The sequence below is a fragment of the Ambystoma mexicanum genome, chromosome 2q (assembly GCF_040938575.1).
Source record: "Ambystoma mexicanum isolate Mex_15411 chromosome 2q, UKY_AmexF1_1, whole genome shotgun sequence".
NCBI lineage: Eukaryota > Metazoa > Chordata > Amphibia > Caudata > Ambystomatidae > Ambystoma > Ambystoma mexicanum.
This window is the reverse complement of record NC_090924.1, coordinates 1005309797-1005336337: the sequence shown is the minus strand read 5'-3', so window position 1 is coordinate 1005336337 and position 26541 is coordinate 1005309797. Positions and strand designations below refer to the sequence as shown.

The 26541-nt window shown below is 46.1% G+C and overlaps 1 protein-coding gene across 1 annotated transcript in view; it reads left to right on the top strand.

The window, feature by feature from the left end:
- NUP42 (nucleoporin 42) overlaps positions 1–26541 on the top strand; it is a 528594-nt gene that overhangs the window by 275959 nt on the left and 226094 nt on the right. The window contains exon 3 of the mRNA XM_069648326.1: positions 13021–13115. Within this exon, the coding sequence (XP_069504427.1) occupies positions 13021–13115 (95 nt within the window). The remainder of the gene's footprint in view (positions 1–13020; positions 13116–26541) is intronic.

The following is a 26541-nucleotide window of genomic DNA, read 5'->3' as shown; positions in this document are numbered from 1 at the left end:
GATGTGATGACGTCTGGACACGTGTGGATATAATAAGTCTTCATCATAATGAACCTGTTAATGCAGCTTTTGTTTTTATGGATGCTGAGAAAGCATTTGACAGGGTGAACTAAGCTTTATTGAAATTTACAATGGAGAAAATGGGTTTTGGAAGTAGATTTGTGGGATGATTCATTGCAGAGTTATGCTAAGGCGCGTGTCTGGATTAATGTGATGTCTGTTGCCTTTAACCTTGCTAGAGGAACAAGACCAGGCTGTCCATTATCGCCATTTCTATTCAACATTGCCTTGGAGCCATTAGTAACTCTGATACGCAATGAGCAGAGGATAAGTAGGCTGACATTTGGGCTAAAGGAGGTTAAAGTGCTCTCTTACGCTGATTATATGGTGGTGGTACTCAGAACCAGAAAGGGGCAGTGTAGTTGTTAAATCTTTGAAAAGGTGGTAAGTTTCAGGTTATAAGATCAATTGGGATAAGACAGAGGTGTTCCCGCTCTCGACGGCTGTAAGAAGGGGAGATTTTGTTGAATGGAACTGTAGGTGGTCTGAGACGCATGTTAAATATTTGGGGATCTTTCTTATCAAAGACATATGAAAGATGGTAGGATTTAATGTGACTAAATTAGTAGAAAATCTTAGGAGAGATATTGGGAAATGGACAAGGTGGGATTTAGGGATCTGGGCAAAGATTAATGTGATTTAAAATGTTGCTTTTACCAAAGGTCTTATACATAATGCAATCAATACCACTTAGGTTCTCAAAGAAATGAATTAAAGAAATCGATCGGGTTTTTCAAGCCTTTCTCTGGGGGTAGAAAAAGGCTCTGAAGATTCCAAAGTTTATCTTGTTATGAGATACTAAAGAGGGAGGTTTTGGATATCCAAATTATGAAAATGACTACAGGGGATTTGTCCTAAAGAAAGCAGCCCTATATGTGACAGCGGAGACAGAACAGGAACCAATTTGATTGGCAATTGAGAGGGTTGCTTTGTTGCAGTTTCAATTGAGCAGTATCTTTTCTTTGGAAAGGCTACCTAAAGAGGCTGTTAAACTACCATCTGTTAGTGACTAAAAACTTGATGACATGGTTGTTCGTTTTAATGGGAATTTGTTTTTAAATTACAAGTCGTCTATTTGGCATAATCCTGCATTGCAGCTTGCAATCAAGACCCTGTACTGGCGAAGCTGGATTTCAAAGGGGATCTTAACAATAGGGGATTTAATGTGTGGACACATTTCTTTTGTAGAGCTTCAAGAGTTTTCATTTAGGTAGAAGGGAAAGGAGTAGGTTTACGGAATTATTGTCTCTTGACTCAGATTTTAAATACTTTATCTGCCCCAATGGAGGAAGAACTGGCAGGATGGACCATATTTTGCTTATCGCCGCGTAGAGTCTCCATGTTTTGAAGCTCATGCCTGAGAATGTTTCAGTGCTTGAATCATGGAGTAACCTGAAAAGGAAATGAGAAGTAGATTTAGGTTGTACTATCACTGATGGGATTTGGAGACACATGTGGCGGGTTGGACACAGTAGTAAGCTAGACCTCAAACTACAACTTATTCATCAAAAACATTTAGGACGATTATATTGGACACCTGAGCGCATGTGCAACTTGAGGTTGGTAAATGATACATGGTGGGGATGTGGGAAAGGGAAAGGCACGTTACTTCATATGCTATGGTATTGTCCCAGAGTTCTTGCCTTCTGGTTTGAGGTGTTAGACAGACTAGATATGATCTTATCTATCACATTTCCAACAAGGCCATTACAGGTGCTAATGTTAGTGAATAATGGGTGTTGTTTAACAGCTCGATTGTATGGGAGTTGGATTGACAGAATTCTTGTGATAGAAGCAAAGCAGATCTAGAGTATGGAAAACCAGGAAGAATACGCAAATTGAGAGTTGGATTGTTATATTGAGATTATCTGATTTTGAACTGGTCATGTTTCAAAGAAAGGGTAAGGAGGAAGCTTATCGGACCTTATGGAAACCTTTTAATGATTTTTATGGTAATGGAGCATCAGATGAGTCGCTCGTTAGTCTAAGCAGTCAGGTAATATCAAAGGAGAGGTATCGTTTTTGTTAGTGTGCGTCTAAGTGTTTGTTTTGTACTTTTCGTCGAAGGGTTTGAAAAATGGATAATCTTTTTGTAGTTTGATGTTATTAGGATTGGTAATTATTGCCGCGATGAATATGTAATCAATGTATGAATAATTTCTGGGGCATGGTTGATATTTAGTAGTTGTATGTGTTAGGATATACAGTATTTCACTTGTACTATTTGAATATATACTGTAATATCTTGCATATGCTTGTTTGAAAATGACAGGTGTAAAAAAAAATAATAAAGTGGACTAGGATGCTGTACTCCGAACTGCCTGACTAGGCGGGGCCCAACCAGGTAACTGATGATCCACAGTGAGGACAGAAGAAGCCAGATTGGCTCTGTGAAGATGTAGGAGTTCCTGGGTGTTGCTGGGTGAGGAGACTTCTTTCAGTTACAGCTGTGGCACCTTAGGAGTGCATCCACGTGTGTGAGAGGTAAAGCCAGAGGCTTGGTGGCAAGAGACGGTCTGAGATGCCCTAAGAGAGCATTTGAAGGGCAGAAGATGCCCCAGGAGGAGGTAAAATCCAGCCAAGGGGCTCCAGGAGGAGCAGGTCCAATGAAGGTGCAGGAGGGCTTATAGTATACTTCAGCTCGTCGACATTCTGATGGAAGTGATTTCCAGGAGCCAGGTGAGTTTCTCCAACTAAAGTATTTATGTTCATAAAGAAAAGAAACCCTCCTGCTGAAGCTGATTATGACCTCCAGAAGGTTGGCTCACACATATATACAATGCTATAGAACCTTGTGAAAATTCTATGTCTCGAAGGAGATTACAAAACAAGTTTATTCTGTTTTGTCATTGACATGGTGTTATTTTCTAGTTTTCCTGTCATTTGATATTGCGTGGAACTCCTGCTCTGATTGGAATGTTGGTTTAAATGTTGATGTGCGGTGTGACTGTTACATTCTATCAGAGTCAGTTGGGGCCGGTATTGCTTATGATGTGGACCGGTGGATGTCTTCCTGCCTCCCTATGTACCTGTGTCTTCAACTTCATGTACTTACCTAGTGACTCCATGTACGAGATGCATTAAATATTTGAACCCACGTCACGGTCTGGTGACTCTTCTTGAACTCAGAAGTGCCATCTCAACACATGGCAACACAGGAAGATGCAACTTTAAACCAGACATGGAAACAAAACATGTTTATCCATACAGTTATGAAATAAGTGACAACATGGTTACTTGTCAGGGTTACCAAGCTGTTCATGTCCATATAAGGATTTGGCATCATAACATGTTTATGTGAGGCAGTTATACAGAAATATGTTTCACATAAGAAATATAAAGCAATATATAACACTATGCTCTTATGTATAGAATGTATTATTCCACAATGTTGCGCCTGTGTCACATTTCCATTATCAAGATGTGCATCTTTAATTTGATATCATGGCTGCCCTAGAAATTAAGGTTGTTTATCTCACTGCGACATCTTTCCAAAAGGCATAAATTAAGATTTATATTTTTGCAAAAAAGCCATTGTGTATTCATTGAGTTCACTTGACTGCATAGGAGGACAAATACTTCAATTTAATTCTATAGATACAGTCGGGTCCTTCCTGTCTGGAAAGAAAAGTAGCGTAGTTTCAATACTCCTGAGCGAACATCTGGGTGCGAAAGTTGACCATTTCCTTCATCATGATGATGGTTGTCCTAAATGTGAAGGTCTCATAGTGTGGTGTTAATGTTTCTATTACAAAGCCTTACAACCCTACAACTGAGTATCCACGTTTCTGGTGGGCATGGATTATTTTGACCAAAATTGGTTTATAAAAAATCCGAGTCGGCATGCCCCTTTGATTTGAATTATGCTTCCTCTTGCATATTTTTTGGGATTAAATTAATTTTGTTTTCATTTCTTGTTTCAATTGCTATTTACAAATGAACATTTTACTTTGAGAAGATTCCCTCAGTGATGTATTTATGCTGTGTCTTTGTCTTTATTTTATCAACCATTAATAAAATAACCCACAAACTGTTTTGCTGAAGATGCAATCAAAACTATACAGGTGATCTTGTGCCTTCTAACTTGAACTAGTCAGACCTCTATAGAATACACAAATGATAACTTCCTGGAATGTGTGCAAATCTGAGAGCATTGGAAATGAGGAATGTATGATGTGCAGTCAGGAGGTGATGGGGCCAGGAAGTCTTACTCTTCTGGCCAAAATATTACCATTTAGGCAGACTTCCATGTCTGAAGTTTCAGAGAGCCCTATTTTGCAAAGCAGGGTGCATTGGCTGTTGTTGATGCCACTGGTGTTGTTTTTTCTATCTTTTAAATGGCAAAGAAAAAAAAATACATGCCCCAGAATCCAGGGGGGTGGGGGTTTTGGGGGGGAAGAGCAGGGCTGGAGTGTCCCCTCATGCATGTCCCCTCATGCATGTCCCTTGAAAGTTGAGAGCCCTAAACAGTGCATCTTGGCCTTTGGCACCATGACACATTAGGTGTCCTTCATCTTCCCCTGAGCAACCCTGATGACCTCTCAAACTGAGCAACTAATTTAAGTAAGACTGACACCAGAATAAAACTGCGATCTGGCAATTGGGTGTACAATTTGAAATGGGCCTTGTAAATCTTATATTGTACATTTCTGCACAGGTTTTGCTTTTAAAATGTCTGTTGTCAGGGTGGGTCCAGAAAAGTATGCCCTATCCATGCTGAAGGATGGATAGGGCATACTTATGGAGAAGGTTATGGAGAATGTGGGGGACTGTATTACAGGGATCGAAATTCATATTGGATAAGGAGGAGCTAAAAGCCGCTCCTGGGTATCGAGCATTAATCCGTGACCAGGAGCTGCCACTGCGGAACGAGGAGCTAGTACATTGTGTTCCACAAATCTTAACTTCCATATAGGTTTCAAACAGGTCCTTTTTTTTAAATTCATTTTATTTATTTTTTCTTCTTCCCTTATGCTTTGTGTCGATTGTTCCAAACGCACAGTGTTAAATTCAAGTAGTTGTCTTTATTCAGTATTAGTTGGCCTAGGGAGCAAAAAGTAACTCCTGGTAGCTGTTGGTATCAAGCTAACCAGGCTTTTCTAGGCTACAAGCAGAATCATAAATAGCTCCTAGCTCCCCTCATTTTCTAATCCTGGCATTAGACATACCTGAAACACTTGAACAACGGGTTGTGGAACGGATTTGTGAAGCCATGTGCCCATCATTTGAAAAAAGCAGGTTGTTATTACAATTTGAGAGAACAGAATCTAATTTTGGGAGTAAGCCCCTGCATTTTTTTTACGACAAACACTAAATTGCATAAAATTGCCTCAAGAAGGATAGTTCTCTCCATTAGAGGGTGTGGGGTGTTGCCTTTCATATGTTTTGTAGCTTTGAACGCTGACACTTCAAATTCCTGTAGATGAGTTTCTGAAGCAGTCATCATAGAAGGATCTGAAAGAACATTCTGGAAAGGAGAAGCTCGTGGCCTGAAGATCCTGGAATTGTTTGTTGTCTTCTTCTTAGTTAAATGGCTCTAAAGGATTTCTAGCATAACAGTGATTCTAGTAATGCGGATGCAATGCTGTACCCAAGGTTTCGATAACGCTGGCAAAATATTTTGTTTACCAGATTTGTTTCTGGAGAGGGACTGAATTTGAAAATGTGTTCCATGGGGAATGTAAACTCGTATGACTAAATTCGAATGAATCTTTTTCTTGATTTAATAATGAACTTTATACTTGCTTCAAAAGGGAAAACAGACAAGCCCAGCCCAGCACAGAATGGCAGGGATGCTCGCTTTCTGTGTGTATTTAAGATGAACAGCTTAATTGAGCTTTGCCTGATAGTAGTGAGGTGTAAAATTGAACACCATGCATATTAAATAGGGCTGACATTGGATCCAAGATGGCTGCTGGGTGGTGGAGAACTCTGTAACCGAAGCTCTCCCGAACCTCGGGACCTCAAAGGCGTCATCAGGAGCCTGGATTGCCCACCCCAGGCATTGTTGTCAGTGGTGTTAGACCGGAGAGGAGAGAGGGAAAACCCAGCGACATTTGCCGGTGCCGCAAAAGAGGAGAGAATAGGGTGAATTTGGACCCTCACCGTGCTGCAACTGGAGAAGAAGCACCTGAGCTAGGGCCCAGTAGAGGAACGATCCAGTGTCAGTCGAGTGCGATCATTGAGGGACTGCAGCAACAAAAGCACTGTTTAAGTGTGGAAAGCGCCCGCAGGAGACGGCTGCTCCTGCCCCTAGGTAGCAGACTGGATGCAGCAGAGCGAGGTGGGTAAGGAGAGGAGACGCCGAAGCTGCCAGGCCGCAAAGAGAAGGGACGGAGGAAAGCACGGGTCCATAACGAGGAATGGTCAGCGAGGGAGAGGCGGAGACCGGCAGGCTGGAGCAAATTCTCCGGGGGCAAAAGGTGGCTCAGGATATCTGCATGGAGGACCTGCCGGGGGACCGATTAATATACCTAGACAAGTGCTCTGCCGTTTCGCAGTTCCTCCCCACGAAAAGGAAAAGTCAAGTGACACTGGCAAGGCACGCGGTGAGCGACAACCAGCAGAAAGATTGCGCTGGGACTGCCTGCCCGATCACCGCAATCTTGAGTGGGAGTGAGGCTGACCCACAGCACGAGAGGTACGCCTGAGATTCCATCCATGCAGTTCATCGAGCTTTCAAGCCTGCGTGAGCAACCAAAAGGTACTTTGCGAGGGACAAATTTAGAGTGGCAAGAGTGGGTTTGAGCTACATACAGATTGGGTTTCCTCAGAGGCAGTGCGCGCCTCGCACCAATAAGACCCACAATGTCCAAATCAGGGGAAATTACCCTGCCCCCCCACCAAAAAGGGATCAAGAAACCCAAGACACTAGTCTAGGGGGCCGAGAGTTGGGCTCTCCGCAATGACCAGAGGATGCTCAGGGTCAAGAGGAGAAGAGGGACTCCCATCTGCAGGACACTCTGGACCAGACATTTACTACAACAAGCCTTGGGCAATATTTTAATGACTTTGGCGATAAAATTGCTGACACAGTTCAACGGCAGATGGACAAAATGAGGGAGGACTTGGCAGGGGCCTTGCAAGACATGAAGAGATGTAAGCAAGATTGAGGAGAAAGTTGACATCAATGAGAGAGCGATTGAAGACCTTGCTGATGACTCCAGGAAAACGGAAGAGCTCATGGAACAGTTGGTGACCGCCACCATGAACCTGGAGCTCCAGGCGTAAAACCTGGAAAATGGGTCCTGGACGTTGAACATTTGTATTAAGGCTTTGCCTTTGGAGGTGTTGGACAAGGATTTGAAGGAGGCGGTCCAGAATATATTTATTGATCTCCTGGATCCGGAGAACCCAGAAGACCTATGAGTGGACAGTCCATAGTGCGGCCACGATGATCGGAAGAAGGGGCCAGACCAAGGGATGTCCTAGTGGCACTTGGATGACTAGACTAAACCAGACACAGACGGCTCCGGAACCCACTGGGACGCTCCCACGGCACCCGGATGAGTCTCACCGAGTAGAGTAGAACACCGGCAACACCCACGGAGACGGAATCAACAAACCCTACCTAATCCCACCCAACATACGCACTCGCCCCTTAATTCCCACCAGGTACCACATTGGTTGGATTTGTCAGGATACGTAGGCGTAGGCAGGTGCAATGGCTGTATGAGTGGGAAGGGAAGATGGGTAGTGCTGCGAGGCTGGCTGGGGGAGGAGGGGGGCTAGATGTAAAAGGGACCTTGAAGGCTGGATGGACTTGGATCATGACAGATGCATAGGGGTGCTACCGAAACCCATATGGGGAGAATACAGAAAACCACCACCTCAAGTCAGGATAGAGATTCCAACTAATCAACTGCACTAACAATTTCCCCCTCTGCATACATCTCTCAAACTCCAAACCAAACGCAACCACAAACCTACAGCGCAACAAACCGCACAAACTTCACTACATTGCAACAACAAAACAAAAACGCACATAGACTCGCACAACAGTACACAACGACTACTGGCCGCAAAACACCCCAGGCCCAGCCAACGGACCCACCGGGCTGAGGCCGCCAACAGCACATCACTGCTCTCTTGCACTTTTCCAGCTCCTTCCCACTAACCCCCCCCTCCCCGCCTTCCCTTTTCAGAGCCGCCAGAGCGCTAAGGTACCGCTTCGGTGGTGATAGTGCGCGGTACAAATGTCCTTTAACATTAACTTCACGACTATACCACGGAAGAGAAGATCCTGAATGCAGCAAGGAAAGCGGCCCACATACCATTAATCAAGAGGAGACAAATGGCACCTGTCATGAAGGTACTAAGAGACCAGGACATTAGATACAGATGGATGTTTCCCTTTGGAGTTCTTTTCAAATGGCAAGGGAAACAGAGAAGGATTGGCTCTTATGAAGGAGCGAGAATCTAGGTTGTAGTAGGAGATGTTCAGAGCCCGAGCAAACCCCCGCAGAGGGGGCATTTTAAACCAAGGAACTGGGAATGGTCAACAGCAAGACCCAAAGGGGGCAAGAGGGGCTATCAACCGTAGCTGAAAGGTCAAGCGAAGTGAGAGTAAAAAGGGAGGTGGGGTATCGACCGCTAAGGGACAAGCTAGGGAGTCCTCATACGGAGGTATGTTTGGGGCGAACCGAGTTGGTCTATGCCTGGGGAGGGCAAGGAGAGGGTGAAGTCCTGGTGGTTGTGGGGGGGGGGGAAATAATGCAGAGGGGCCATCAAGGTATGGCAGTACTTGCAGGTAAATGTGCTTGGGAAAGGGAGGGGTTCAATCCTCGAGGGAGTGATTAGAGGCTGGTTGAATCCACCCAGCCCAGCCCAGCCTAGGGGAGGGGGAGAGGTGGGAAGGAAGGGGGAGGTGGGGAAGGAGAGGGATGGACGTGAGCAAAGGATGTTGAGCACAAGCAACTACCTGCTTAATGGGGACTGAACAGAAAGTCCTGAAAATGATCTCCATGAATATCAATGGTATTCATTCTATTCTCCAGTGAAGAGGAACAAGCTAGAAAGATTCTTAAGGAGGGACCGGATATTATCACATTGCAGGAGACCCATGTGCAATTATGAGATGGGGATTGAGGGAGACTACAGGGATTCCAGCTGCTTTCCCAGGCTAATGAGAATTCAAAAAGGGGAGGGGTCCTGATCGGACTTAGAAAGAATCTCAATCTCTCAATTGAGGGGATTGAAAGGGTAGATATTTAGCACTTCAGGTGAAAGGGGTGGAGAGAAGGGTTCACAATAGCTACAGTGTACGCCCCCGATGTGGGATAGGACTGCTTCCTTCAGTCCGCACTAAATAGGCTAGAGAAATTTGCTAGGGGCCCAATAATACTTACGGGAGATTTCAACATGACCTGCGAACCGGTAAAAGACAGGAGCAGTAAGCAGGTGGGAACGCAGGTTAAGTCGTCAAAGGAACTGGTAGGGAACATGGAAAGATTGGGTTTGATCGATATATGGAGGGAGAAGGAAGGGGACATGGATGACTACACATTCTTCTCCCATTTACATCGCTGGTCATCAAGGATAGATTGTCTGGTCCTCCTGGTCTACTTTGCCCGGTCATGGATATGGAGGTGGGAGTTATGTCCATCTCTGACCATACGCCCATTACACTGAAACTAGCAAGGAAGTGAGGACTCCTGGGAGTGTGGAAATGGTGCTACCCATCCTACCTCTTCAAGGACAGTACACTGATGGAGGAGATCGTAGACGGAATTTGGGAGTTTTTCCAGGACAATGGGGAAGAGGACATTTCTTTACAGATATGGTGGGACGTGTTCAAAGTTACAATAAGGGGGCAGAATCATGGCAACCAAAACACAGCGGGACAAGGAGCTAAGGAAATCAGGAGATCTCGAGGGGAAGTTAAAGGAGGTAATGGCACATATGGGGAGTGGAGGGAGCAGTGAAACCAGGAGGGAATATAGGGCAATAAGGGGACAATTAGAGCAGATACAGGCAAGGGCTGCAGAACGCTCCCTAGCGTTTCTTAAGCAAAAGTATGATGTCAAAGCCAATAAGGCCGACAGGATGTTGGCAAGGATGCTGCGAAGGGAAGAAAAAGCCAAAACTATACTGAGAATTAAATTAGAATGGGGTGGTTGGAGATCCGCACACATACAGAAGACATATCCTAGGAATTTGGTAAATTTTACTCCTACGCAGCACAGAAGGGGCACAGGAAGGGGAACAAAAGGAATAACTAGCAGATAAAAAGGTAGCCACCCAACAAGGAGCGGTATCGGAACAGGAAATTACAAGCAATGAGGTGAGGCAGATCATTTCAACCCTGCCAATCAACAAATGGGTTACTTATGAATTTCATAGAATTTTCCGGGAGACTTAAATTCCTTATCTGGTCCCCCTCTATAGTGAGTTTGGAAGGACAGAGAAAATAAATCAAAAGTGGTTCTGTTACCAAAACAGGGTAAAGATCTTACCTCATGTGGATCATACAGACCAATAGCCCTGGACCAGTCGGGATTCATTAAGGGCACACAGACTGGCAATAATGCTAAGAGAATAAATCACCTCATTGAAAAAGTTGGGGAAAGGGGCATGCTCTCCCTTCTCATTACACTTGATGCCGAAAAGCCTTTTGACAGAGTGGAATGGCAGTTCCTTTTTGTAACAATGCAGAAGATGGGATTTGCAGAAAGGTTTTTGTCTAAAGTCAAGGCTAACTATCATCATTCCTCTCTACGCTTGGCAATTAATGGCCAGTTATTAGCCATTACCCGAGTACAAAGGGGAAAGAAACTGGGGTGTCCCTTATCACCACTATTATATGCCATCCACTTGGAACCGCTACTGAAAGCTGTGAGGGCCAATAAGGATCTACAGGGAATTAAGTTCGGAGGGAGGGAAACACAAAATTGCTGCTTTCACAGATGACATGTTGACCCTGCAAAACTCTGCAAAGTCCCTGGAGGCTTTGGAAGGGGAGATGAAAAGGTTTGGGTAAGGAGCAGGACTTTGAATAAACCCTCACAATCTGAGATTCTGAATCTGACAATCCCCTTTCCCCGGGAACAACACCTCCGGAGAGATTTACCATACAGATGGGTGGAGAAATCTATAAAATACCTTGGGGTCAATTTCACTAATAAAATTGAGATGCTCTACACAGCCAACTACCCATCTCTTTTGGAGAGAATTAAAAGTAAAGTGGTGGACTGCGGCCCGTTGAATGTAACGTGGATGAGCAGAATGAATGTGCTCAAAATGGCAATTCTCCCTCAAGCAATGTACTATTTTCTGACCCTGCATCTACAGGATCCCCCACCATTCTTTCGAGCCCTTCAAAAGTGTGTGGGGAGATTTGTGTGGAACCATAAAAGCAGAGGTTAGCAAGGCGAGTCATGATGATGCCTAGAAATAGTGGGGGAACGGGACAGCCGGACTTCCCAATATATTACCAGGCGGCACAGATAAGAGTGGTTAGGGACTGGCTGCGGGACGACCAAGAAAAAGTATGGAGGGGGATGGACGAGGTGGTAGTGGGAGGGGACTTGACCGAAGTGTTGTGGAAACCGAAAGGAGACAGGCCGGTAAATATGTATAATAGTGTCATACTCTCTGTGATGGGGGTGGCCTGGGACATGTTGGCAAAGCAAGCCCAATTTACGACGTTCTCCTCTCCATGTACTCCATTATTCGGCAATCCTCCATTTTCCCCAGGGATGAGCAGGAAGTGATTTTACGGATGGCAGGAAGGGGGTTTTCTCAGACTCCGGGATATGTTTGAGGGGGGTGAAATTGAATCCTTTATCCAATGCAAAAGTAACTTTGGAGTGGGGGAGGAGGAAACATAGGTATGCCCAAATACAGCACTGGGTGCTGTAGGGGCCAGTGAGGGAAGGGGCAACATGAGCTTTAACCCCATTTAAAAGCTATCTATGCTCTGGCTAAACGGGGGGGAAGAACCGGGGGAGAGAAAATACATGGAAAATGGGGGAAAATCTGTGGGCATCTCGATAGAGGAAGGGGAATGGAAAGAGCTTTGGGCACACATCCCCAAACTGACTAGATCGCTCCAGATCCAGGCAATATGGATAAAGGTAATGCCACAGTGCCACCTAATGCCGGAAAGGCTGCATACATTCTACATTTCAGCACCAGAAATGTGCTGGTGGGAATGTTGTATGGTAGGGTCTTGGAGCCACATCTGGTGGGAATGCCCGCACATTTATTCTTCATGGGGCTACAATATCGGAGGCATTAAGGAGGACTCTGGGGATAGAGGAAGTGGGGAACATGGGGCTGGCACTTCTTGGAATAGGTGCCCACCTTGGGGACCTACCAACCAAAACAGAGAGTAATGTCTGTTATTCTGATGATGGCAGACGCCCTGTCAGTGGCGCAAAGATGGAAATCAAAATCCCCCATTGGAGCATGAATGGGTGGGCAGGGTGTGGAATTTTGTGACCATGGAGTGGGTGTCCTACTCATTACGAGCAGACCACCAAGGCTTTCTAGCAGATTGGGCAATAGTTATGGAGTATCTCAACGAAGGGGTTAGCGGGGGCTAGTGCCCAAAAAGAACAAGACTGTTGGTACTACTGCAATGGACACATAGCATTCCGTTTTGCTAGCAAAAGGACGGACATGATGGAGGGGCTGAAGTTAACAGAAAGGGGAGCCAAAGGGCTGTGCTCAAGGAAAGAGTGGACTGGAGGTGTTGGAGCTCACGACCGGACCAGGAGGTGAGGGGGGGGGGTGGGTGGTTTCTGGTTTCTGGGAGTGAGTTTGTAATGTTATACTGAAAAGGTTCATAAAAATTATATGGAAGAAAATAGGGATGTCATAGGTAGGGGTCTGTGTTATTACTTTTTTTTTCTCCAAAACCATCCTTGTAGTCCCCTGCAAAATAGCTACCGTTTGTTGCGACTTGCTACATTGTGTTTATATTTTTACCCATTCAACTTTCTTTTTTTATGTTTTAAGAGATATGATTCAAAAAGATATGGAGTCATGGGAATCTTCAGGACAGTGGATGTTTTCTACCTATTCAGTTGCAAAAGAGAAGCCTAACATTTCAGGTAAATTCCTGTCCACTGCATGCGAATTATAAAAATCTGAATAGTCTATGCTGCTTCAATAGTACAATGAATACTAGCAATGAAGTTTGGTTGACACACACATGTACCTTTCTGCTGTGTTTTTTAGGAGTGGTGGGAGATTTTGATGAGAAAACAATCTAATGCTTGACTTTTTATTGGAGCGTGGACTTTAAGCAAAGCAAGCATCCACATCCTAAAGCGTGTCTTTATGCCCTGTTGGTGGGAGGTGAAGGAGGCTAGGGGTTGCAACTGAGTGTAGTGTTTTTGTTGTTGTTGTTGTTTATGTTGAGATTTGGGAGACCCTAGCACTGCTTTTGTTTGTGTACTGAAAACCCATGCCCCTTTTTCCCCTCCTTGTCCTCTGTTTCCGGACAGGATATCAGTGTTACGGAGTTATTCGCAAGCAATATGTGAGCTCTGCGACTGCCATTGACCCTCAACCGCCAAGCAGTCATATCGCAGTGTTGAAGTAAATCCAGAATTGCTGGTGTCCCTGTGACTTCATTAAAATGCTAGTTTTGAGACGTCTCATCTGTATCCAGTTCTTGCTGTTGTGGCCTTCGTATGTCTGTACAAGGAGGAAAGTCGTGTGCCAATGGCGGTGCTTGGAGCAGCTTCTAAGGTCAAGCACGTGTACACTCCAGTAGAGTATCTCTAGAAAAGCCTGAGAGAAACCGGAAGAATCTGTTAAATTGCAGGTGATTTATTATTTTTTTTCAGCTCTACCAGCCTTTCAGAGGCATGACCTCACGTTCACTGCTGAGGGCCTTATTTACCAACCCCCCACCCCCCCCCCCGCACCCCCTCCTCCAAGACCATCACCTGCATTCTTCCCACCCGCCATCTTGCACTTGCACCAACCCCTCAAGACACCAGACTAGGCTTGCCTCCTTACTCCGGTCTATACATTCTCTCACACTATTTTACGTCCTTGGAAAGCTTGACTAAAAATCTTGTAATCCATTTCTCCAGCCTGGTTTATGCTCTGTTTTGATGAATTTCACTCCACATAAAATGATGCATACATGGCCGGAAACGGGTGGCCAGCCCGAGCCATGACTCTGTTGCCTCTCTGCATAAAAACCTTTCTTGGTCTTGACTGTTTTTCCTTGGAAAGTTTATTTCATCCATGTTCTTCAAAGGTGTAGCCGCAGGACAAAGCCAGCCAAAACTGTAATTGTGCCGTCGTCCTCAAGCTGTTGCTCTAAGTACTTACCAGGAAATCCTTGGCCTCCCAAAAAGGTGCATTGTGTATTGATGCACACACCACATGTACTGGTGCTTTACATGAGTATGGTTTCCCTTGAGAGTGTAGTTCAGGGTTTTTTGTTGCATGGTATTGGGAAGGCAGGGTGGTTTCTAGGGGATTCGATGCATACCACCTGCAGGGGTCGCATCATCAGGAGGGTGCCTTCCCCTTCCCGCAGAGTCCCCTTATGCTCTCCCAAAGCCCCCAAAATATGACTCGCATTCCAGGAAAACCGTGCATTCTTCTTCCCTAATCACCTCATGTGTCTTGTCCTCGTTGCACCATATTGTACTCATTTGAAGTAATACTTCACAGGACCAAGGAGCTAGTATTTCAGCATAGTTTTTAGATGTTGGAGCTTCCACAACAGCTCACACAAGGTGTTTTTTGTTTGACGCCATCCACCATCAACAGTGCAACCAAGGTACTCTATTCTACTTCAGAACAGTGCTTCTTTTGTCGTCAATCCTGCCTTCCCTAAAAGTCCCAAAACATGTTCCAGCCTTCTGTCGTGTTCTGGGTAGTCTTTTTCCACTATCAAAACATTCTTGGAAGTTGAATCCACCCCCTTTTCTTTTCTCATTGAATTGTCCTTAGTTTCAGGAAAACGGATGCTGTTGAAACCAATTCAAACACATTTCCTCTGGAGTAATGGACACAGTAACTGCCCTTGACTAGGAGTGTAATTTATGGCATGCAGATGCAATATCGACAGACGCACCTGTCTAACCTATTTGGTTGCTGGCATCCGAGGAAGAACCCGATGTGGTCATGTTGGCACTCTGAACCTCTACATTCACCAGTATTTTCTACTTGCATGACCACTCTTCCTACAAACACTGGAATACTCCATCTTGCACTGATTAAAAAAAAAATGTTTTAAACTAATCTTCAGACATCCTAGTTTCCCTGGAGCCCCTTTAGGAAACCTATTCTCTTCCTTTTCACCCACACGGTCGATCAACATTTAGACTCATAAAAAGCATACTGGAATTGGTATGTAGTATAATCCCAAAACACTCTTTTTCTCTCAAAACACAGAACATCCATCTTTCCTTGTTACATAGCTAATTGGAAAAATTCTCTTTTCTTTCTCTGCTGCTTACCATTCCAATCAGTACCACAGTGTGTCCCTTTTCCTGCTTTTTTGTCTTGGGATAACTCTTTTAAACAACTTAAAGAATGCTGTCATCCTTTTACCATGTTCAACTTCATCTAAGATCGGGTTGCCGACTATCCATATCTCTTCTCTTGTTCTTATAACGTACCTTAAATTATTCATGTATGTGTTCGTCATGCATGTTCCTAAAGTTGCAAGTTTGATTTGATTTTTGTTTATGTAGCGCTATACACCAAAGCACTGTACAAAAAATGAGATGGTCCAAATAATACATAATGAAATGGAGTATACACATTAACAATTAAGCATGTGCGTTTTCAAGTGAGAGTGGAAAAAAGGAAGACGAGATGGAAGGAAGGGGGGGGAGAGAGTGTGCTTTCCAGTGTTTAGGGCCCTGAAGTAAAAAAGAACGGAAATGGTCATTGGCACAAGGAGGACGAGGGACAGTGAGAAGAATGAGCTTGAGCGTGAGATGGGACATAGAAAGAAATAAGAGAGGAGAGATTGGGTTGGGCAAGAGTGTGAAGACATTTAAAAACCAGACGGGTAAAGTTAAACAGACGTGATTCAAAGGGGAGCCAGTGAAGTGAGGCAAGCGCAGGGGCAATGGAATACGAGAAGATAGAGGGAAGAGGAGACGTATAGCCGAGTTATAGATAGAAGAGGTGAGTCATGGGTCTCAGGAAGACCTATTAGCAGGGAAGAACAGTAAAACAGACGAGAGCAAAGGGAAAATAAGAATTTTAGTGGCAGATATTAAAGAGCTGGAACCGAGAAGAGTGGGAAAGAGTGGAAATCTGGCTAGAAAAGGAAAGATGAGTCGGGAATGACACCAAGATTCCAGGCAGAGAGGTACATGGGGAGAGAAGTGGGAAAAAGATTGAAGGAGGCAGGGTGGGGCGGACAGTTCTGGCAGGGAAGAAAAGAGCTTCAGTCTTGGATGGCTATAGATGGATAAAGTGGGTCGACATTCAAGACTGAATTGCAAGAAGTCAAGGCAGAATGTAGGTTTGGAGTGAATGAATGAATGGAGGGAGGGAGGCAGGAAGGGAGAGAGGGAGGGAGGAGGGGAGGGGGAGAGAGATGTATGTGTGTGTGTATATATATATATATATGTGTGTGTGTGTGTGTATATATAATATACATATATATACATATATATATATATTTCTGAGGCTTGTGGAATCTGCTTAGATCACATGCTGTGCATAGGCCGACATCTAGTGGAAGCTGCGGAGTATTACAGTTTGTTTTTCGAAAGTCGAAAATGGGCGTCGACACAGGGCGTGCCAGTAATACTATCCCTAGTGTGACGTCCACTGTACCCATGATCCCTCACGCGTCTAGGATCCCCAGATTGTTTTTTTCCGCCATTCTGGTCGGAAGCACTTCATCGGAGTTCCCTGGCTTTGCCATATTTTCACTTAAAATAATTCTAATTTGCCCCGTTTTGTCAACCTTCGTCGATCAACATCTCGACGCCGAACCGGGGAGGAGATCAACGTCGAATGCCGACGGATTGGGCCTTGAGGCTTCCGCCTCGGCTCGGGCCTGGGCCGCTGGCCTCGGCCCTACAAGTAGGGAGAGTGGGGGGTGGTACACTTCCACACTCGGCTATATAGATATATATATATATATATATATATATATATATATATATATATATATATATATATATATATAGACACCTTATTACCTACACACACTTGCCCGCTGCCCACAGGCGCGTATGGAGGGTACGCCCTTTCAGTTTTGCCCCAAGTGTAATAAAAAATACCCTTGGGTAGATAAGCACGCTACGTGCAATCTTTGCCTACCCAGAGACCACCCCGAGGCGGGTTGCAGGGCCTGTAGTAGGTTTAAGCCCAAAACTCTCAAGGACCGCTCCACCAAGCGTTGGGCCCACCACGCCAAGCTAGCAGCTATGGAGGCGGAGGGTACCTTCAGCGACGGCAGCGACGCCGAACTTTCGGACGGCGAGGGCACCAAGGCGTCGAAAGACAGCCGAACGCACGTCCCCGGCCTCGGAAGGTCGTCCGTCCCGGCGACTATGGGGAAGTCCCCCGGCGACAAAAGCGTTACACATACACACGCTAAACACAAAAAATCCACCCGAGATTCGACGTCGTCGAAACCTCGGAAAGAGGCACAGAAGGAGCGGTCCGAAAGGACGTCCTCTGGGCGGTCCCGGTCGAGGTCGCCGCACGACGTCAGGCAAGCCTCCACACTTGCACATAGTGCCTCGACCATTAACATCACGGAAGATCAATCGTCCGGAGACGAACACGACTTCCATCCCCAGCCTGCACCCCAAGAAAAGGGTACATCACTTGGGAGTAAAGAGGGCCCAGTTTCGAAGGCTACTTCGAAAGACAGGGATTCCACCTCCGATCCTCGACGCCAGGCGTCGAAAGATAAGGGAAAGGGTAAACACACTTCCACCCACGGGGAAGGGGTAAACAGCAAAGTAAACAACCCACAACAAAAGAACTGACTTCCCCGTCCAAGTCTTCTCAGGGCCAGTCCATAGAAAGTCCCAGCAAGGTCACCCCAAGCTCCAAACTCTGGTCATGCGAGGACATTGACAGAGTAATGTCAAGGATGTCTTCCTTGGCGAATTTCTTCGAAAGACACCCTGAACAACTCCTAGCTTTAAACCCTCAGGAAGATTCTCCCTCAGGGTCAAGGGACCCTATCCCTCCAAATAAAAGACCCCGGGTCGAGACACCATTAAGGCCTTTAGACCCCATCGAGGTCCAGCCCTATTCTTACCTCTTCCCTACAGACCAAGGAAACTCTTCCCTTATAGAGGGTCAGGAAATTGACATGCCAGAAGATCTCGCAGGATCAGATTATTACGGGGAAGACGAAGACGAGGATGAGCCAGAAAATAGCCCAGATATTTTCCGAATGGACTCACCAGTCGAAAGGGAAGCCCCAGTGTCTGATTCCCCAATAGATAATCAGCCCCTCCTGAATGAACTGCTCTTTCGGGCAGCTAACCACTTCCACATAGACACACGAGGTGTCCAGGAAGAAAGGGACTTTGCGGAAGAACTAATAGGGGAAAGGAAGCCAATAGCCCAGACCATTCCCATCCTGAAATCTATTCAACGCAGAATAGCACCATCCCTTGTCAACCCAAACCTGACAAGACCTGTGAACCCGAGGGTGGAGAAGCTGTTTAAAGCAGCCCAGTCGGACCCCCTATATATTAGAGGTCAACTTAAGCCAGACTCTCTAGTAGTAACCAACACCCGCAAAAGAGCTGGTACACCATTATCTTCCTCTGAGGCTCCCCCCGACAAAGAAAGTAAAAAACTTTATGGTTTTGGCAGAAAAGTAGCTTCCACGGCAGCCTACCAAGCCAGAATCGCGAATTCCACCACACTGTTGGCTAGCTACAACTGTCATCAGTGGGAAGAAGTGGCAGCACTAATAGATTCTGCTCCCGAACCCCTTAAGAGCCAGCTAGTTCGCATTTGTGCAGAAGGAAGAAACGTCTCAGGCTGCACTTTAAAAGCAACTCTGGACGCCGCAGACAATGCGGGTAGACTTATAGCAGAGGGGACTGTCATCAAAAGACATGCTTGGTTGAGGCAGTCGGGATTCAAAGCAGAAACACAAGCTGCACTCTTAGACAAACCAGTGGAAAGTGATCTCCTGTTTGGGAAGGCAGTCGAGGATGCTCTAAAAAACGCTAAGGAAGAATTCGACACCCTCAAATCCCTTGGCCAGTTAACTACCAAACCACCTAACCAAAGAGGGAACGGCAATTTTCGTCGCCCCCGCGGCCAAAATTCCAATAGAGGAAATAGCTACTCCCACACCCAGGGTACACAGTGGAACACCAACTCACAACAGTCTACCCAGGGGTATGGTAGGGCTAGTAGAAGAGGACGTGGTAGAGGCAGAGGCAGCCCCAGTAGAGGAGGAGGCACGCCTCCACCAAAGCAGTGACGCTCAGTTCAGGGTCCCTTCCCATGCAACCCCAGTAGGGGGACGAATATCCAGCTTCACCCAGGCATGGGAAGGGATAACATCCGACAGATGGGTGCTGTCAACGGTATCCAATGGGTACTGTATAGAACTACTGCAACGTCCCCTAAACCATCCTCCAAGACAAAAAGTCCACTCTTTACAACATCAGAAGATCCTCCTCGAGGAGATCGCCATTCTGCTAGAAAAGGACGCGATAGAACTCGTCCCGGGACACCAGGTAAACAAGGGTATCTATTCAACTTACTTCCTTGTGCCAAAGAAAGATTTAACAATGCGCCCAGTTTTGGACTTACGGCCTGCCAACAAGTATGTCAAGCCCCAAAAATTCCGTATGACCACGCTACAAGAGGTAATCCCACTCCTAAAAAAGGGGGATTACATGGCAACCTTGGATATGAAAGATGCCTATTTTCATATTTCCATGCTCCCGGCGCACAGAAAATACTTGCGCTTCAAGGTGGACAGTCGCCACTACCAATTCAAGGTACTGCCCTTCGGGATAGCTTCAGCACCAAGGGTATTCACCAAGGTACTGGTGGTGGCAGCTGCACACCTACGCAGGGAGGCAATCCCAGTGTACCCTTATCTGGACGACTGGCTCATAACGGGGGAAACCCCAGGAATCTGCAGGTCAAACATTCAGAGGACTATCGACCTCCTCCACGAATTAGGCTTCTCCATCAACGAGAAAAAGTCAAGTCTGGTGCCAAGCACCTCAAAACAGTTTCTAGGAGCTATCCTAGATACTCAGAAAGGATTGACCTTCCCTTCGGAAGAAAGAATTCGGAATATACTTCTGCAAATTCCGCATTATCAGTCAGGTCAACAGATAACAGTACGCAAAGCTATGCGGTTATTGGGCATGATGGCGTCATGCATTTACCTGGTCCAACACGCGCGTCTGCGCATGCGTCCCATGCAGGAATGGTTAGCGAAACAGTGGTCTCAGGCAAGTGGTCAGTGGGACGATCTAGTGGTCGTTTCGCCAACACTCGTACAGAACCTACACTGGTGGACAAGAGAGAATCTCGCAAAGGGGAAACCCTTTTACGATCCCGAAGTACAGGCAGTGGTGACTACAGATGCATGCCTGACGGGGTGGGGAGCTCACCATCTCCACCACACAGCTCAGGGTCTCTGGTCTCACTCAGTAGCCAAGAACCACATCAATCTGCTAGAGCTTCTCGCAGTATTCCGAGCGCTGCAGGCGTTCGAGCCCCATCTACTGAACTTGTCGGTGCAGATCAGGACGGACAGCACGACAGCCATGTTCTATCTGAACAAACAAGGAGGGACTCGTTCGCCAAATCTGTCCAAGCTTGCCCAGAAAATATGGATATGGGCACTCAGACGGAACATCTTCCTGTCATCGCAACATGTTCCAGGGGAGCTCAATTCCCTAGCGGATGCTCTAAGCAGAGACTCCCTCCCAGAAGAACACGAATGGGTCCTTCACAGAGACGTAGTAGAAGATCTCTTCTCTCAGTGGGGTTTCCCCACTATAGACCTATTCGCCACAAGCGAAAACAAACAATGCCCAGGATTTGCATCCAGGTTCCCCCAACCGGACTCCCAGGGGAATGCCCTGTGGATGAACTGGTCAGGGATGTTTGCGTACGCTTTTCCACCAACTCCTCTCATCAGGAAGGTGGTGTACAAGATGAACAAGGAATCGATGACGCTCATCCTAGTTGCTCCCATGTGGGCGAGACAACCATGGTTTCCACACCTATGCAGGATGGCGGTGTGCGAGCCCATCAGACTCCCAGCCTGGTACAACCTTCTGTCCCAGCAACAAGGTCAAACAGTGCATCAGGAACCCAACTCTATGAACCTAGCAGCATGGCTCCTGAAGTCATAGAGTTTGGACATCTCAAATTACCACAGAGGTGTATGGACATTCTAAAAGTGTCCAGGAAACCAAATACAAGGCACTGTTACTTTGACAAGTGGAAAAGATTCGTTATCTGGTGCCAGAATAAACAAATCAACCCAGTTGATTGCACTCCTTCCAACGTTGTAACATACATGCTCCACCTGCTGGATGCAGGGTTGGTTTTTAACTCTCTGAAAGTACACCTGGCAGCCCTCTCGGCTTACACCACATCCCATAACAAGGTCTTGTGGTGGAAAGTACCAGTGGTTAAAGCCTTCATGGAAGGAGTAAAGAGACTTCACCCTCCTATTTCGAACCCACCGCCAGGATGGGACCTCAACGTGGTGCTATCTAAGCTCATGGGCCCCCCCTTCGAACCCATGCATAAAAGTAGTCTCAAACACCTGACTTATAAAACGGCCTTCTTAGTAGCCATTACCTCCATAAGAAGGGTCAGTGAAATTCAGGCTCTGTCAGTGCAAGATCCTTTCTTTACTATCCACAAGGACAAACTGGTTTTACGCACACACCCTAGGTTCTCACCAAAATTCATATCCAAGTTCCACGTAAACCAGTCCATCGAGCTTCCGGCTTTCTTCCAAAACCCACAAAGCTCGGCTGAGGTGAAACTACACACCCTAGATGTGCGTAGGGCGGTCCTATACTATGTAAATAAAACCAGACCGCTAAGGAAAACAGATCAACTGTTTGTCTCCGTAGCTACAGGCAGAGAGGGGGATCGCGTCTCTAAGGGCGCTATCTCGAAGTGGATTATCAACTGTATAAGCTGTGTTACTCTCTTTCTGAAAAGACTCTGCCTTTTACGCCAAGGGCCCACTCTACTAGAGGCATGGGGGCCACTCTGGCTTTCATTGCAAATGTTCCCCTCGACACCATTTGCAAAGCAGCTACTTGGAGCTCTATTCACACTTTTACTCAGCATTACTGCATTGACACTCATTCCAAGACAGATACACAAGTGGGACAAGCGGTTCTAAGACACCTGTTTGCTCATGACCCTTCTCACATCCCACCTCCTTCTTCTGGTACTGCTCGCTAATCTATGCACAGCATGTGATCTAAGCAGATTCCACAAGCCTCAGAAGGGATACATTACTCACCGTAATCGTATTTCTGATGCTTGTATCTGCTTAGATTCACATGCGACCCACCCTTCCTCCCCTCCGAGAGAAGGCGCATGGTTGCTTGTAGTCTTACCTTTCTGTCTATCTGCTTGGACTATCTGTACTCACGCTACTCCTCATGCTACCTCATGTCAGGAAAAACACAATCTGGGGATCCTTGACGCGTGAGGGATCATGGGTACAGTGGACGTCACACTAGGGATAGTATTACTGGCACGCCCTGTGTCGACGCCCATTTTCGACTTTCGAAAAACAAACTGTAATACTCCGCAGCTTCCACTAGATGTCGGCCTATGCACAGCATGTGAATCTAAGCAGATACAAGCATCAGAAATACGATTACGGTGAGTAATGTATCCCATATATATATCGTCAGCATAAACATGATGGGACAGACCAAAGGGAGTGATGAGAGAGGAATGATGTAAAGGGAGAAAAGCAGGGGACCCAGAACCGAGTCTTGTGAAACTCATACTGAAAAGGAAAGATGAGAGAATTTAGACCAGCCCAAGATACAGAGTAGGTGTGATTAGAGAGATGAGTCAAACCATTGTAGAATAGAACCAAGATAATACTGAGAACAAAGAAGAGGAGAGTAATCGGCCATGTCAAACGCAGCAGACAGATCAAGTAAGACCAAGAGAGAGGATTACCTAGCGTAGCGAGCAGATAAGTCAGACATGGAAGAGCAGTTTTGGTGGAATGGAGAGGCCGAAAACCAAATTGATAGATGGGAAGACGGGTGGAAGTGTTAACATTAGAAGAGACTTGAGAGTAGACGATATGCTCTGGAAGCTTGGAGAGAAAAGGTAACGGCGAGATTGGGCGATAGCCAGAGGGGAGAGATGGGTCCAGAGAAGGCTTATTAAGAATGGGGAGAATCCAAGCATGTTTGGATAAAGAAGGAAAGGTGGAGAACGGAAGCAAGAGGTTGAAAAGGAGAGCCAAGTAGGAAGAGAGACCGGGATTGACATTGGGAATAAGAGAAGAGGGAAGAGCATCAGGAGTGGCCGTGGGACGGGCTTTGGAAAGAAAGCCAGAATATCTGAGGCAGTGAGTTGGTGAAAAGAAGACAAAGGCAGGGAAGAGGACGATGGAACATGGAGAGGGGGAGCAGCAAAAGAAACAATAGATGAGCAAAGAGTGACTTTGGAAAAAAGTAAGAGGCAAGGTCAGAAGCAGACAGATGAGAAGAGCGAGGGATCAGGAGTGGTGGACGGACAAAGAATCTGATTAAGGATCTGGAACAAACGGCGAGGGTCCGACGAGAGAGACTCAAAAAGGTTAGTGTAAAAGAGTTGTTTAGCAAGAGAAAGGGCAGAGTCATAGTTCCAGAATCTGAGGAGCATCTAATGGGAGAAGAGAACATTGTAGATGATCAAGGTCATTGCAAAAGGAATTGGCCAGCTCAGGGGGGCGGTAGATCAGAAGGAAGGCAATAGAAAGGTTTAGTGAAACACATGAACGGATATTTGAAGGACTGAAAGAGGCAGATTAGGAGTGGGAAAAGAACACCCCCACCTGGGCCTGCGAGGCAGCGGTTGTGGGGGAAAGAAGTGTAGTAGAAGAAAAAAGCACAGCTGGAGTGACGAGATTAGTTGGTGTGAGACATGTTTCAGTGAGACAGTGAATATTAAGATTTCGACGAAAAAGTGTCATTAACAGAATTGCAGATTGAACGCTCTTTCCAAAGGCCACGATTGAGAGGGGGAAGGGCGACGAGAGGGGTATGGATGAAGTTATTGAAGTTAAATGAAATGTTTGTGGAGGTCATGGAGAAAGGGAAAACCAAAAAAAAACGAGAGGGAAAAAAGGCGCGACAGTGCAAAGAAATAATTGGGGAAAGGGCAACACGCGCCCCGGACTCGAACCCAGAAATGAGGAGGGTGTGGGCGGGAGTCGGGTGTGGGCGGGAGTCGGAGCCAGGGATAGGGATGTAGCGCAGGGGATGAGATGGAGGTACGTCGATGGGAAGCTGCACTGTAAGAACGAACAGACAATGTAGATGGGAGAAAACTGTGAGGAGCAGAGAAGAATGCTTCCGTGTGCCGGCAGTGATGGAGGGACTTTGCCTGACTTAGCCCAGAACAGGATCAGGGACGGACTATGAGGCACGTCTCCCACAATGCGCTGAGGTGCTGCAGTCTAGCGGGGAATGGAAGGATCCCTCGGATGCCTGCTCCAGCAGGAAGGGCAGAGCAGCCTCCGTTACCGTGGAAGTGAGCCGAGCAATGCTCACGAAGCAGCCGATGATGCCTCCACTGATAGTGGCGCAGGGACTTTGCCTGATTTAGCAAGTTGCTTTCAAACTGTGAAGAGGATTGTTTCTTGCTGTTCTCTCGCCAAAGCAATGTTCCAGTTTTAAACATGCATCAGGCCTGGATAGAACACCACCCCCTAATTTTTCATCAAATATGGTACATCTTTCAAATTCCTTCTCTTATCAACCATTTAAAATTGTGAACCCATGCGGTAAGCATTTAGTTATTTAATTTTCCAAGCTTTCTACTTCAGTTTGGTTTTCCTATGGAAAGCAAAAATAGCGTTTCACCTGGTGGGTTTTTCTTTACCCTTCTATTAAAACAGAACATGAAAAAAGTGGAAAATAACGAAAAAACATGGTGCTCGACCTAGCACCCAAAATTGGTAAAACAGTACTTGTACTCGGTCAGTACCAAAATCGCATCCATCCTCCACAGTACCCACCAAGTTACTGGAAATATCAGCAGTTATGTAGCGTGCCTCAAAACATCTAACTTTAGTTGTAACTTGTAACGATAGACTGCGGATTGTGAACTGAAAATTTAAAACTTTGCCCTCATTTTTTTTCTCCAATGTGTTTTTTAGGTAAGAGGGTCACTTTCATTCCTTTGAGTGAGCCCCCTGACACTTGTACTGTCTTCAGTGTCCAGACCTCTTCTTCCCTGTGAGGCATAATCCAAAGCATCACTGGATACTGCACCTCTATTTAGTATGTGCTACGTTGTTGCCCCTATGGCTACCATGGTAGGGGTAGCCCAAAAGCATCTCGCAATGTCCCTGCCTGCATTTTCTCCCAAGACAGTCTTCGTTACAGGCTAGTGGAAGCTTTGGATTTTTTTTACAAAATGCAACAGAGTAGGCATTTTACTGCAATAGTGGTAATTCTCTCCTTGAAAAAAGATGAAAGGGAGGTCTTGCATTCAAGTTCTGTAATTGGGCATCTAGCTTTGTTGCCATTTTAGCATGTATGCTGAGGCCCTAAGACTTGGCCATAACACTTGGCAGGGTTCACAAAGCCAGCCTGTCTGGAAAGGATAGTTTTAACTGGCGTGAGGGTCTACCAGACACTTTCCCTCTGTATGCCCATGCTGAAGCCTGAGAAAAGGAGAGGGAGGCTGGCCTTTACAGTTTGGGAGTAAGGCAGATGTTTGAATTGAGCATGGAATGCAATTGGTGGAAATAAGAGTTACCTCCAACCCTGCTTGTGTATATTGGGATTTGGGGGAGCCGGGACCACCTCTTGGGAATGTAGATTTTGCAGAAGATCCTGCTAGAAGTTCTATTGTTGGACTGCTACTCCTGTAAAGCAAAGCTCTTTGCGCTGCCACCAGATGGAATCAGCTGTCCCTTTCGCTCCCCTTCATCTGGTAGGGACAGTTGCATCCTTAGCCTCCACAGCTCTTTTATGCCCCTCCTTTGAAGCTCTTTGCCACTTGTATCCTGCTTCCAAGTTGAAGCACAGTTTTGCTAATGGAGACCAGACTGTTGCTTCTGCTGTTGGAAAGTGTCTGCTTCACCCCAAAGTCTTCTGCCGTCCTTTCTTCAATTGAAACTCTTCAATGTCCTGTCAGGCAGTGTTGAATTCAGACCAAGGTATCTGCTGGCTTGTGGCAAAGGTCCCAATCTGAAAACTTTTTACTGCTCCTTTGTCTTGAGGGCCAGCCACTTGGGATTCCATCAATCTCATCTGGACCGTTCGTCTTGTTCCTTAGAACACTCCATGAAGGCCCCTTACACTGGGCGGAACGGTT